General features: G+C 45.0%; 1 protein-coding gene across 2 annotated transcripts in view; it reads left to right on the top strand.

The window, feature by feature from the left end:
* The first annotated feature begins 1,280 nt into the window (after nt 1-1,280).
* The window catches only part of Mzt2b (mitotic spindle organizing protein 2B), a 15,254-nt gene continuing 1,929 nt past the window's right edge, over nt 1,281-14,605 (top strand). Inside the window, exons 1-3 of one of the 2 annotated variants that reach the window (XM_021185131.1) lie at nt 1,281-1,429; nt 1,774-1,961; nt 2,167-2,312. In XM_021185131.1, coding sequence (XP_021040790.1) covers nt 1,783-1,961; nt 2,167-2,312 — 325 coding nt within the window. In that variant the 5' untranslated portion in view covers nt 1,281-1,429; nt 1,774-1,782. Of the gene's footprint in view, nt 1,697-1,773; nt 1,962-2,166; nt 2,313-14,605 lie in introns of both variants that reach the window. The other variant, XM_021185132.1, reaches the window with a different exon arrangement.

The raw sequence follows: 14,605 nt of genomic DNA, 5'->3' as shown, positions 1-14,605 counted from the left end.
CTTCTATGAATGGACACTGGCCATCCATGGACCTGAGGTGATATATTCCTACAAACAGGCAGAGCTGATCACATGCAGGTAACAGCTGTCTGGCTAGGGAGTGATGCTGTGCCTCACTTAGATTTGCCTCCGGTTTGTACTCTTGGGCATTCTGACCAATAAGAGCTGGTTCCTGGAGCCATCAATCCTACAATAAACTAATGAGGCAGGGAGGCCCTACATTTACATCATGACCACAGTTCTGCAAAAACCTGAGATATTCTGGAATCCTGCAAACAAGCACCTGATGTTCCACCCTGGGAAGCAGGTGCCAGATTAGATGCAAACATCCTGTAATGTCTGCTCCTGGAGCCAAACTCATTCCCCACAGCCCACACTGGCTCTTCACAGTCACCAGCAGCTTCCTGTCACCATGGTCCTCACTGTGACAGATGCGCCATTCAACATGGAAATGGTGTTTAGTCCTTAGATCTGGACCTTGGTGACTGGCCAAAGGTTCACTAAGTATGAAGACCGGAAGTGCAGAACCAGGGAAGCTGTGTTCAGTATAAGGAAGAAAGAAGGAAGGCTGAAAAACGGACTAGATGCTCTAAATTCTCCCCCTCCCGGTAATGAATACTTTTCCCCCTAAGAATGAAGACTATTCACCCAATATACTTTTATATTGAAAATATTTTTCATACTCTATAATCTGATCATGATTTCCCTCCCTTATCTCCTCCCTGAACTTTGCCACTTCCCGACCTTCTCAAGTTCTGTCTCTCTCCCTCCTCTCTTTTCTAGCAAATAGGCACATTAAAAAAAAAAAAAATGAAGCCAAATAAAACAAATTGAAAAAATAAAAACACCAATCAACAAACATACACATACGGACACACACACATATGCAAAAGACTAGTAAAATAAAATGGACAAAGCATCAGGAGACAAAATATCTCCAAGAGTGCCCCCGCACAAATTTTAGATGCCCCTCCTGGTCCCCTTTCACTCTGTGTAGGCACTTCTAGACGGTTCCCCCGGTCCACTCTTTCCCGATGGCAGTGACAATCATGGTAACCGGCCAAACATTTGCAGTTCTCAAACATTTGCAGTTCTCAACACACCGGCCAAGCTAACGTGTTGAGTTCAAAATGACCATCCTACCAATCTTCAGAAATAGACGGCCGCTATCCAGACACACAGAACGGAAATAGCGTCATCAAGCTGCGCGTCAGGCCACACCCCTGCCTAGTGGGAAAAGCCGCTCAACCTCCCGGGAAAAGCGCCCGCAAAAGCAAAAGCCAATCAAGTTCAGAAGCAGTTGGCCACAAGGCGCGTGCGCAGTAACGTCCTCAGCTGCTCTTTACTCCCGTTTATGTATTTCGGGGTCGGGGAAAGGCGTGCGTATCCGTTTAAAAGCAAAGCTGTTTAGGGACCGTCAACAGAACTGGTAATTACACGAGATCGCGAATACTCGTCATCCAACAGGCATTTGCTAAGTACCCGGTATATGCCAGGCACTAATCTGGGGTCTGCTACCTAAGCCAGCAGTCCAAGTCTGATCGTCAGGCAGTGATCAGCTTCCCACCACCCAACCCCATGCCTAACACACTGCCCTGTGCACACTAGACGTTCCGAACAAGTCAAGCAACCGACTGTGTAAAGGCCTCTTGGAACTCTTGCCCGGGTGCTGGAGCTGTTGACTTGCAGAGACTCTGTAAGGAAACGGGTGGCCAGTAGCAGGTGCTGTGGAGTCACCTGGGTAGGCTGTGTCCAACACAGATCCCTTTTCAGGCTATACGAATGGCAGCGGCGGCGGCGGCTACTGCTGGTGGTGCTGGACTCGCGGTTTCCACAGGATTGGAGACAGCAACGCTGCAGAAGCTGGCGCTTCGGCGGAAGAAAGTGCTGGGGGCCGAGGAGATGGAGCTGTACGAGCTAGCTCAGGCTGCTGGCACCGCCATCGACCCGGATGTGTTCAAGTGAGAAGGCGAGGGTCGGGACTTTGAGCTCATACTCCCTACAGATAATGCCGGCTTTAGGACACTTCATTCCTACATCTGCTACTCTAAGATATCCGTGTCTCTTTAAGGGGTTTCAAGACGGTGACCCCAGCTGGCGCGACTCCTAGAGCATGTCCGCCCTGTGGCTTTCAGTATTCGCTAAGCACTGCATTTGTTTCCCCAGGATCCTGGTGGACTTGCTGAATCTGAATGTGGCTCCCCTTGCCGTCTTCCAGATGCTGAAGTCCATGTGTGCTGGGCAGCGGCTGGCAAGCGATCCCCAGGACTCGGTACCCATATCTCTGTCTACATCCACTTCAGAGACCCGAGGTTAGAGATGGGCTGGGTACTTCTGCCTAGAGGGTGGCTGAGGTGGGGAAGGAGTAGAGAACCCCATGCTGACTTGTCTTAGAATTGTTCAACCTGTCTATAGGCCTCCTCCCAAGATCTGCAGACCCATCCACCTTTCAGGGACTTTAGTTGGCTCCACCTTTTGGATTGTACTGCTGGATCAAAGACTGGTCCAAGCAAGCTAGACTTTGTCTTTCTGACTCCCTCTCACCTCTTCATCATGCCTCCATTGCACAGGTAGAGGAATAAACATGGCTTTGGTCTCCATCTACCACACAGCCTCAAGGAAGTATTCAGAGAGCAGAGCAGACAACGCCTTATCCTCCGAGGGCCATGTCTAGCTCCTGTTCATCTCAGGCCAGGCCTGAACACCTCTCATCTGGGGATTTTTTTGGGGTTGCAGGACTGAAGCCATCTGATTCCTTTGGGACAAAAAGTAGAGATCTGACAGAAAGATTCACCCAGTTCTCAGGTGTGAATGGCTTCAGGACTCTTGTGGTCATGAGTGGGACCAGGTGTAAGCAGATGGTGGTGAGCAGAGTGTAACAGAGGGATCTCAGGTCCTCTAGCCTGCCCATCCTATCTGTTGCATCTGTTCTCTCTGCCTGTCGGACCCTCTGAAATACAGCTTGTCCTCCCAGACAAGTGGATGGAAATCCAGTGCTCATTTCCTGCCTGTAAGCACAGGAACCACATGGAAGGAATCCAGGTGGGGTAAAATGAGCAGTCTGGCCCAGTGAAGGGAGACTGTCAGGCCTGGGGACTCACACATAAACGCTGACCCACCCTCTTTCTGATCAATGTGTGTCTCTGGCCTCTATCATCCTTTCTCTGTGAGGAAGAGAAACAAGGGTAACCTTTCCCACAGGCCTGCAGCCTCTCCAGGTCTGCTCCATGGCCCTCCTCCCAAGCACCAGCCTCCCTGCCCCCACCCTTCACCCTGGTTCTCTTGCTGCCCTTCTTCTCCTGTCACAGGCATTTGCTTGTCTAATCTGTGGGTTTGGTGTTGATGTGCACTCTGCCACTGGAAATTGCCATTGTCCCACAAGGCCAAGGCAGCTTTGAGCTACAATACCAGGGCACTGTAGGCCATCCCAGCCATGCAACTCAGAACAAGGACATGTTTTCTTGCTTAGTCTATCAAAGACACAGTACTTTTAGAATATGCCATTGTACTGGTGCCCCAGGATCATCCAACACCCCCACACTTGCACACTTTAAAGATCCCTACCCAGGCAGAGGCTGTAGGTCAGGGACAAACATGAGGGATCATGGTACGCTATTGGGAACATGGCCTCAGCCTCTTCAGCACTGTCCCTTGGCTGATTGCAAGTATGGCGTAGGAAACAGATGCCTCTCCCTAGCCTCCTTGACAACACCATTAAGAATAACATTTTGTGGTCATACACATCTACTTGTAAGCTGAGTTTTCTTTCATACCTCATTTGTGGCCTGAGGTACCTCTGCAGGTATTAGCAGTATGGGTCCAGTATCAGGGTGTGTGAGTTCCCAGGGTGTGTGAGTTCCCAGGGCTTTTCTAGTTGACCCTCTTCCATATCCTTCCCATGTTGCTGCTCTCTGTCCCAAGTGCCACCTTTAGGTTGAGAAGGCTGAGGAGAAGGATTGGGGATGGACTACAGGATAAAATGAGAAATACCTGGTGAGGACAGGAACCACAGAGTTGTTAGCTCTGGAGACTAGAAAGTCCCGAGGGACATTGTGAAAAAGGAAGCTTAGGAATACTGGGTGTTGTGGAGGGCGTGAAGGGAAGTGGAGCACAGGTGGAGCTGGACCTGTAGCTCATAGGCTACCAAGTGAGGCATAGAGATCACTGACTTTTGTGTATCTTAGCATCCGTATTCACAATGACCAAGTATGGAATGGAGAAAGTAATAGGTGTGGTCAAACTGATCCAGCTGGAGGGATGTGATGGCCTGTCATGTCAGGTTTGTGACCATTGAGGTTTGTCATAGCTTTCCTGGAGGAACTAGATTGGTATTGCTTCAGGCTGTGAGTTAGATACTGTTCAGCCCCGCGAGTCTGTACAATGCTGCAGGCATCTTGATGCAGCAGGTCTGCCTAGATTGCTGGACCCTGGCTGTCCATGTGGCCTTTAGTGAGTCACTCATGTCTGGCAGAGAATCAGGAAACAGTACAGCAGACGCTGGCCACAGTGGTCTGGCCATGCTGAGGAAAGCAGGCTCAGTTCAGTGCTCCCTATTTAGAGTTAGGGAAACTAGACAGTTTGAAAAGCTGTCTCTCCAGAAAGTACAAGGTGAAATTTTGAGTGTAGCCAGATTTCATTCATAAGCTGGACTATAAGAGTATGGACTCTTAGATAAGTGTCTTGAGCCATAACAGAGCAGCTCTTGTCAAGGTTGGATTTTGAAGGACTAGTATGAAAATGAACACAACATCTCATGAATATATATGGACGTATAATGAGATAATAATCAAGTTGTCCCTTGATAGCTAGCTATAGGGATTCATTCCAAGACTACCCCTCCCCTACAAATACCAAAAACTACAAATGCTTTCATATAAAGTATCTCTCATGCATGCTTGCTTTCCTTTTTCTTCCTTCCTTCTCTCCTTCCTTCCTTCCCTCCTTTCATTTTTTTCTATGCTAAGAAGTGAACTTAAGAATTTTGTACTATGTTCTACCCTGAAACCCTGGTACATTAGTGTTCTACATACTAGCCATGAAAAATGCCACTGAGCTACATCCCCAGACCTTTCTGATACCTCTGAGTCACAAATCTGAGAGTACAGGTACCTGGCATGTTGTAGAAATTATTTAATTCCCAGCCCAGGGTTTCTACCCCACCTTAAACCAATTAGTTCCCAAATGAAAGACACACTCGCAGCCTTTATATTTACAATAAGCCCCAAACAGCATAACACACCCTCCCTCATCCCCTCATCCCCCTTTTCTCAGAAAAAGGAGGCTCCCTGTTGCGGCCTGCCCGCAGTCCACAACACGAACGGTTCAACTGAGAATGGCAGTTTGCTGAAAAGAGAGGAATCTAGACGGGGTGGAAGAAACAATGGAGCTAAGACAACATCCTGATCAAAGCTCAATTTTACTATTTCCAGACACTCAGTTATAAAGGAAGGGGGAGGGAACCCAATATCCCGCCAAGTAACTCAGGGTCCAGTAGCAGGACGAACACGTGTGTGCCTCCAGGCAGCAAAGGCAGGTTCGAGCAGTGGGCGTGGCAGGACGAATGAGCCGGTAGCTCCACCCTTGAGCAGGCAGGTTCCAGGCTGGGGGAAGGGAGGCCACAGCTCCCCATGGATACCAGCCCACTCTGCTACATCAAGTCACAGCAGGATTAAGCACATCCTCTCCCACTGAAGCCAGACAAGGCAGCCTAGTTATGGGGAAGAGATCCAAAGGCAGGCAACATAATCTGAATTAGATGCATTGTGTACTTTTAAAATATGAACCATGCTAAATCCAGCTATGCACCTGCATCAGTGGTCTCACCCACCCCCATGACCAGACCCAAGCAGCCATCTTGCCCTGGTTCTCATGGCCAGCTGCTGCCAAGCCACTCCTGTCAAAACCCCACTCCCAGTCTGGCTCTTCATCTTGGCTAGCCTTGCCAGATCTCCATGATAACCAGTCCACCACCTCATGGCCATCTGTGGGAGCATTCTCACAAGTCCGTGCTAAGCTGTGGTTACCTCTTTCCTGGTTCTTGGTCCTTTGCCCAGTCTTCCCATTCCAAAGCCTGGCCAAATTCCACCCTGTCTATGTTCTTTCCCCACTGCTCACCTGAGTCACTGCAAATGGAAAACACCAGACAATCTTAAGTTTAAAATCAACAGATGACACAACCACTAGGGGCTGAATCTATCATCTTAAATTCATCAACTATTCTGTTAGAAATCTTCTGGTGGCAGAGATCACCAGAAGATTTTCTAGTTGTGATAGTTCTCAGTCTACATCCTGCCTCCTCTTGCTCCTGCCTCACTGTACCAAAAGGGGCCATTTTTTCCTCCCGAGTCCCCTCTTCCTCTCTGACTCGGAAAGCCAGCCTCCTCCTTTTCACCTATTGATTGACTTCTGTTGTCTTTTATTATCCAATCAATTAATTAGGGAAAATTTCTCTATATAGTGAGAGACAACCCCCACCGTGCCTGGTCAACAATCATTTTTTTTAGTTGAAAATAGATTTTTTTTCATACAATAAATTCTGATTATGTTTTTCTCTTCCTTGACCCTTCTCAGATCTTCCTCACCTCTCCAACCACCCGAATCTATATCCTTTCTTGCTCTTTTTCAGAAAAACAAAAACAAAAACAAAACAAAACAAAAACCAAAAAACCAAACCAAACCAAACAGGCATCTTAAAACAACAACTACAACAAAACAAAGATACTCCAATTATTAGGGGACCCACATGAAGGCCAAGCTGAACATCTACTACACATGTGTAGGGGACCTAGGTCCAACCCCTGCACATTCTTTGGTTGGTGACCCAGATTAATTTACTCTGTAGGTTTTCTTGTGATGTCCTTGACAGATTGGGAAAATACTTTTATGAATTTGTTAAAAATATTTTCTGTGACTTTGACCTGGATTTCTTCTTCCTTTATGCCTGTTCTTGGTAGGTTTGGTCTTTTCATAGTGTCCCAGATGTTTTGAGCCTGAATATTTTTTGATTTAACATTTTCTTTGGCTGAGTCTTTAAGATCTGAAATTCTCTCTTCCATGTTGAGGTTTTTGTTTGACATCCTGAGTTTTTTCATTTCCAGTTTTATATCAATTTGGGTTTTTTTAGTGATTCTGTTACTTTGTCAGAATCTATTTTTGTGACTGTTTTCTTTATTTCATTCAGTTGTATTTTCAAGGTTTTTTTTTTTTTTTTTTTTTTTTTTTTTATTTTTTTTTTTTTTTTTTTTTTTTTTTTTTTTGACAGGGTTTCTCTGTGGAGCCCTGGCCACCCTAGAACTCCCTCTGTAGACCAGGCTGGCCTCAAACTCAGAGATCTACCTGCCTCTGCCTCCTGAGTGTGGGGATTAAAGGCGAATGTCATGACTGCCCAACTTTTCAAGGTCTTTATTAAGACCTCTCTTTATATCCTCTTTAAAGTCTTTAAATATATCCCCAATTGCTATTTTTAAATTCTTGTCTCATGCTAGGGTTCTTTTCCCAGGACCTAACACAACTAGGTTGCTGGTTTCTGGACATATTGTCTTGGTTGTTTATGCTTGTGTTTTTGAAATGGGGCCTAGGCCTGTGGAGTCACAGTGTTTGGGGTGCTTCTTAATGTATGTGTCTGGTCTTGTCTTTATTGGGTGAGTGTTCCAATCTTTGGTTGCTGTTGCCCAGTGTGGGTCCTAACAAGGTGTAGAGTCCCAGCCAAATGTGAAAGCTGTGGCTTCCTTGGTAGAGTGGTTCTATGTCCTAGGCAAGTTTGTTGGTTAAGAGGTCCCTGGTAGAAAGCAGGTCAGTGGGGAGTGTGGTGGTTTGAACATATTTGGCCCAGGAAGTAGCAGTATTAGAAGGTGATGGGCTGGAAGGTCTGATGGGCTGAGAGGGTGGTGGGAAAGCATGTGGGGAGCTTGTGTTTAATAAAACATGGAGTCTGTAAGGGGATGGATCAGACTGGAATGAGGAGCTCATATGGGCAGGCTGCAGCAGGAGTAAGAGTAAGTCTGGAGAGGACAGAAAGGAAGATGAAGGACCTTACCTAAGTCTCAGCCTTGTGTGGCACCGTTGAGTCCCTGGCCAAAGGAGGTTCTTCAGGGATGGAGAGTCACAGAGGATTAGAAATGTGGTAGAAGGAAAGGCCTTCAGGGCTGCCAGGAAGAACTGAGGGGACTCTGGTTTGCCTCATGGGGATGGGTTGGGAGCTCTTTCTTTGTATCTGAGTCAAGAGTGAGTGTGTGCACGGCCATCATTATGTACATCTTTGTCTTTTGGAGAGAATGCTCTGGAAGCATTAATAAGGCGCAGAGGGTAGCAGTTTTGACTAGTGACAGAACAGACCTTGGATTACTCTGTGTGTCCATGCTTCTTGGCCACCAGACCCTGCCCACCAGCCTTGAGAACAGCTGTGCACATCAGGAGATCTGAAGTGGCTCCTACTTGGACCCTTTACGTGCTCGGGATGGGGAAGCCAGGGTGATGCAGACTTGATGTGTCCCACCTTCCCTGCAGCACTTGTAGATCAGGGACTGGGCAGTTTTACCATCTGAGCAGTTTCTATCTCTCCTTGTATAGCTAACATTAACAACACCTGCATGCCCATGTTGTCAGGCACATTCCACCAAAAAAGGAGCATGGTCTCTTGGAAGGATCAACTGGAAGGGATAGAAGCAGCAAAGTACACTGTTCTTTACATGTTGGCAGCATTCACAGCAGACAGGAATTCAGGACTTCAGAGGACACTCTAATGTAAATAGCAAGGAGGGTCTCACACTACCCTGGCCAATGTCTAGCTTCAGGAATGTGTCACGTCAGTGATGAGTGACAGGCTATCGCCTATGAGGTTTCTCTATGCTGAATAATTACTCCCTGTTCCCATGTGTTGTAGGCTTTCTCACCACTTTCTCTTCTATTAGATTCAGTGTATCTGATTTTATGTTGATTTTCTCAAAGAGCTAGCTCCTGGTTTTGTTGATTCTTTGTATAGTTCTTTTTGTTTCCACTTGGTTGATTTCAGCCCTGAGTTTGATTATTTCCTGCAGTCTACTCCTCTTGGGTGTATTTGCTTCTTTTTGATCTAGAGCTTTCAGGTGTGCTGTTAAGCTGCTAGCGTATGCTCTCTACAGTTTCTTTGTGGAGGAACTCAGAGCTATGAGTTTTCCTGTTAGTATTGCTTTCATTGTGTCCCATAAGTTTGGGTATGTTGTACCTTCATTTTCATTAGATCTGAAAAATTGAAAAAGTCTTTAATTTCTTTCTTTATTCCATCCTTGACCAAGTTATCATTGAGAAGAGAGTTATTCAGTTTCCAGTCATATGTAGGCTTTCTGTTGGTTTTGTTGTTTTTGAAGATCAGTCTTAGGTGATTTGATAGGATGCATGGCATCATTTCAAATCTTTTTGTAGTTTGGCCTGTTTTGTGATCAATTATATGATCAATTTTGGAGAAGGAACCATGAAATGCTGAGAAGAAGGTATATTCTTTTGTTTTAAGATAAAATGCCCTGTAGATATTTGTTAAATCCATTTGGTTCATAACTTCTGTTAGTTTCACTGTGTCTCTGTTTAATTTGTGCTTCCATGATCTGTCCATTGATGAGAGTGGGGTGTTGAACTCTCCCACTATTATTGTGTGAGGTTGAATGTGTGCTTTGAGCTTTAGTAGCATTTCTTTTATGAATGTGGGTGTCCTTGCATTTGGAGCATAGATTATTTCAGAGTTCATCTTGGTAGATTTTTCCTTTGATGAGTATGAAGTCCTTCCTTATCTTTTTTGATAACTTTTGGTTGAAAGTGTATTTTATTCGATATTAGAATGGCTATTCCAGCTTGTTTCTTGGGACCGTTTGCTTGGAAAAATTTTTTCATCCACTTACTCTGAGGTAGTATCTGTCTTTGACACGGAGGTGCGTTTCCTGTATGCAGCAAAATGCTGGGTCCTGTTTATGTATCCAGTCTGTTAGTCTATGTCTTTTTATTGGAGAATTGAGTCCTTTGATGTTAAGAGATATAGTGATTGTTGCTTCCTGTTATTTTTGTTGTTAGAGGTTGTTATGTTTGTGTGGTTAACTTCTTTTGAGTTTGTTGAAAGAAGTCTACTTTCTTGCTTTTTCTAGGGTGTTGTTTCCCTCCTTGTATTGGTGTTTTCTATCTATTTTTCTTTGCAGGGCTGGATTTATGGAAAGATACTGCATAAAATTGGTTTTGTCGTGGAATATCTTAGTTTCTCCATCTATGGTAATTGAGAGCTTTGCTGGGTATAGTAGTCTGGGCTGGCATTTGTGTTTTCTTAGGGTCTGTATGAGATCTGCCCAGGATCTTCTAGCTTTCATAGTCTCTGTTGAGAAGTCTGGTGTAATTCTGATAGGTCTGCCTTTGTATGTTACTTGACCTTTTCCCCTTACTGCTTTTCATATATTTCTTTGTTTTGTGCATTTGGTATTTTGACTATTATGTGATGGGAAGAATTTCTTTTCTGGTTCCATCTATTTGGAGTTCTGTAGGCTTCTTATATGTTTATGGACATCTCTTTCTTTAGGTTGGGGAAGTTTTCTTCTATAATTTTGTTAAAGATATTTACTGGCCCTTTAATTTGGAAGTCTTTACTCTCTTCTATACCTATTATCCTTAGGTTTGGTCTTCTTATTGTGTCCTGGTTTTCTTGGATGTTTCAGGTTAGGAATTTTTTGCATTTTTCATTTTCTTTGACTGTTGTATCAATGTTTTCTATGCTATCTTCTGTACCTGAGATTCTCTCTTCTATATCTTGTATTCTGTTGGTGATGCTCACATCTAGGACTCCAGATCTCTTTTCTAGGTTTTCTATCTGTAGGATTGTCTCCTCTTTTTATTTCTTTATTGTTTCAATTTCCAATTTTAGATCCTGGATGGCTTTGTTCAGTTCATTTACATGTTTAGTTGTGTTTTTCTGTAATTCTTTAAGGGAATTTTGCATTTCCTCTTTAAGGGCTTCTACCTGTTTACCTGTGTTCTCCTGTATTTCTTTAAGGGAGTTATATATATCTTTCTTAAAGTCCTGTATCATCATCATTAGATGTAATTTTAAATGAGAGTCTTGCTTTTCCTGTGTGTTGGGCTATCCAGGGCTTGCTGTGGTGGGAGAACTGGGTTTCAAGGATGCCAAGTAACCTTGGTTTCTGTTGGTAAGGTTCTTGTGCTTGCCTTTCACCATTTGGTTATCTCTGGTGTTAGCCGGTCTTGCTGTCTCTGCCTGTGGCTTCTCCCTCCTGTAAGCCTGTGTGTTAGCACTCCTGGGAAACCAGGAGAAATTTGGGTATGGAGATTTGTGGCACAGGGTCAGCTTCAGGGTGCTGATGGAAACCGGAAGGATCCTGTCTCCAGCTGTTTCTTGGTTCCCATGTCCTGATGGCGCTGGGTGGGTCCCTCTTGTGTCAGGAATTTGAGCAGAAGTCGTGGTCTCACCTGTGCTTTCAGGTGTGTCAGCACTCTTGGGAGACCAGCTCACTCCTGGTAGGACCTGTGTATGGAGAGTTGTGGCACAGGGTTAGCTCCAGGGCACAGATGTACACCTTATGGATCCTATCCCAGGACACTCCTTGTTTCCTGTGTCCTCAGGGCTCCAGGTGGGTCCCTCTTAGACCAGGTATTTGAGCAGAAGTGGTGGTCTTATCTGTGCTCTCAGGTGTGTCTGCAGTCCTGAGAGACCTGCTCTATCACGGTGTGATCTGGGTCCAGAGTGCTGTGGCACAGTTCAGCCCCAGGCACAGATGGAAACCAGAAGGGCTGGTCTCTTCTTTGTTTTTGTTTTTGTTTTTTCAAGACAGCGTTTCTCTGTATAGCCCTGGCCTGTATACCAGGCTGGCCTTGAATTCAGAAATCCGCCTGCCTCTGCCTCCCAAGTGCTGGGACAAAAGGTGTGCGCCACCACCACCACCACCACCACCACCACCGGGCGGGCTGGTCTCTTCTTAATCACCACTAATTTCTTAGCTCCAGATAACCAGCATCTGTTGTCCTTGACTATTGACTATAAAGCCAGAGGCAAATGACCAGAGCTGTTGAGTTCTGCTGTTTCCTGGGGCTGGAAATTGCCCCCCTGGTGTAGCGTATGTTCCCTGTCCAATTATTTTAAATATTAATACAAGAAGCCTGTGATTGGACAGGGAAAAGGGAGGTGGAGCTAAGAGTTGCAGAGATAGGGAGCGACACAGAAGAGGAGGAGGAAGATGGAGGATGAATAGGATGATTCAGATTCTTCATGACTTTAAATAGCCACAGGTAGCTATTATATCATATAGGGATAGAATAATTGGGATAACTTGTCTAATCTAGGTGTGCAGCTTGTATCATTATCAATTGGCTCTGAAATTATTACATGAGAATCTTGTGAATTGCAAATTTATTGATACATAAATATGACTGTTTAATTATAAGCGTCTAGATTTTTGATTTTACCGGGTTACTGGGAATTGTGACAGCTAATGATGAGGTGTGAGGTCATTGCATGGGGCTGGTGTGCCAGTGACCTGCCCAGGGAGTCAGGTGGAGATGTCTCAGTAGCTCCATCAAGATGAGAACACCCCGCTAGAGCCATGTGGCCTGCCAGTGTCCAGCATAGCTTGTGAAACTTGCCTTTTCTTTTTCATCTTTCCCATAATGTCCTTTTTATATTACGTTATCACCAGCTTTGTTTTCCAACTCTTTCACTGCCTAAGCTTGGCTGTCCTGGATCTTGATCTGTAAATTGACCTTGAATTTGGAGATCAATATGCCTGTCTCCTGGGATTAAAGGGGTGTACCACCAAGCCTGGACTTAAGCCTTTCTTCATGTAGATCTTGCTCTGTCCCAGGCTGGCCTTGAGCTCAGATCTGCTTGGCTTTATCTCCTGGGATTAATGATGTGTGCCACCATGTCTAGATTTAAACTTAGGTGGGTGGGTTTTCAAAGGCCCGCTCCCTTAATCTGCTATCCCCTAGAACACTGGATTTGGCTCCATTTCACTTCCTGGTGCCCCTTTGAACTCAAACCATATATTTTCTATTTTTCCTTTCTAAGCTTGCTATGCTTGTTCAAAATGCTCTCTATGAGATTTAACCAGAGAACGAAGTCTCTATCTCTACTGGGTTTTTTTTTAGACTTCCTTTGCCGGTGCAGTTAATATAAATCTCTTTACCTTAGCCTTATGTAGACTCCAGATATGGGCAAAAAGCAGCCAAGTTCTTCACCAAAATAACACAAAATCTGTCTCTATGCCACATACTGAAATTCTTCTCCACTGAAACCTCTTGGGTCAGGTCTGTACAGTTCAAGTCACTCACAGCAACAAAGTCTTCCATATTTCTTCTAGAATGGCTCATTAAGACACTTAAAACATCCCACGACTTTCCAAATCCAAAATTCTCAAATCCACATTCTTCCAAACAAAAGCATGGTCAGGCCTACCATGGCAATATCCTAGTCCCTGATACCAACTTCTATCTTAGTTAGAATTTTACTGCTGTGAATATACATCATGACCAAGGCAACTTGTAGCCATTTAATTATGGCTAGCTTACAGGTTCAGAAGTTTAGTCTATTATCCTCAAGGTGGGAGTATGGCATCGTCCAGTCAGGCATGGTACAGGGAGCTGAAGAGTTCTACATCTTCATCTGAAGGCTGCTAGTGGAAGATTGACTTCCAGGCAGCTAGGATGAGAGTATTAAGCCCACACCCACAGTGGCACACCTATTCCAGAAGGCCAAACTTCCTAATACTACCACTCCCTGGGCCAAGCATATACAAACCATCACAAATAGCAAATGGTCCATGGCCTAGTCTCTGAATGGGATATGAAAAATGAACTCCTCCAGGTCAGTCCATTTGGATGCTGCTTTGTCTGTGCTGCCCACTATCATATCTATATTCACCTTGTCTCTGTGGAATCAGTGCTACTCCGTTTCCCCTGCACCAGGGTCCAATTAAAGCCACATTTAACTCATTCATCTGAGCAGCACTAAGGCCCGGCACAAAGAACAGGGCAAGAACAAAGCTATTTAAATGTGCTGGGTCCCTCTCATGATTTTGTGTCTAAAGCAACACTAAAGGACAAGTCTTCTGGTCTTCCCATTGTGAAGAATTTGGCTTACACAGTGTATCCCCTTTAATTTCTCTGAGCCTTAAATTCCTCCCTTCATCAACACCTTGCCAAGGGATATAAGACTCCTTTTCAGTCGGCCATCTTTTGACAAATGCTTTAGCCAGTCAATCAAACAAACTTTGATACTGTTTTTAAACGGTGGGAAGGAAGTTTTGTGTTAAACCTATATTCTTCTCTGAGTGGGCCCATGTCAAAAAACTCAGTCTGATCAAGTTTTATGTTTCTTCCACTATTTTCATCTGGTTCTAAGTACCCAAGCAACTACTGGTGGGGCCCTAAGGACATTGGTATTGTGTTGCCTGGCTTCCCTTTTAGGGAGGTCATTGCTGATTGTTTGAATTCCCTTAGACAAAGGTAGTGAAGACAATACTGCAGGGGCTGGGATGAGGATGCAGCCTCTGGTAAGGGTGGAGTTAATACTTCCTGGGATAGGCAAACCATTCAAACTGAGGGATCAAAGTTCTCAGCCTTAGTAAGTAGGATTCCCCCCCCC

This window comes from Mus caroli, chromosome 16 (assembly GCF_900094665.2).
Source record: "Mus caroli chromosome 16, CAROLI_EIJ_v1.1, whole genome shotgun sequence".
Taxonomy (NCBI): Eukaryota; Metazoa; Chordata; class Mammalia; order Rodentia; family Muridae; genus Mus; species Mus caroli.
Note: the sequence above shows the minus strand (reverse complement) of the source record. Positions and strands in the feature narration are given on the sequence as shown.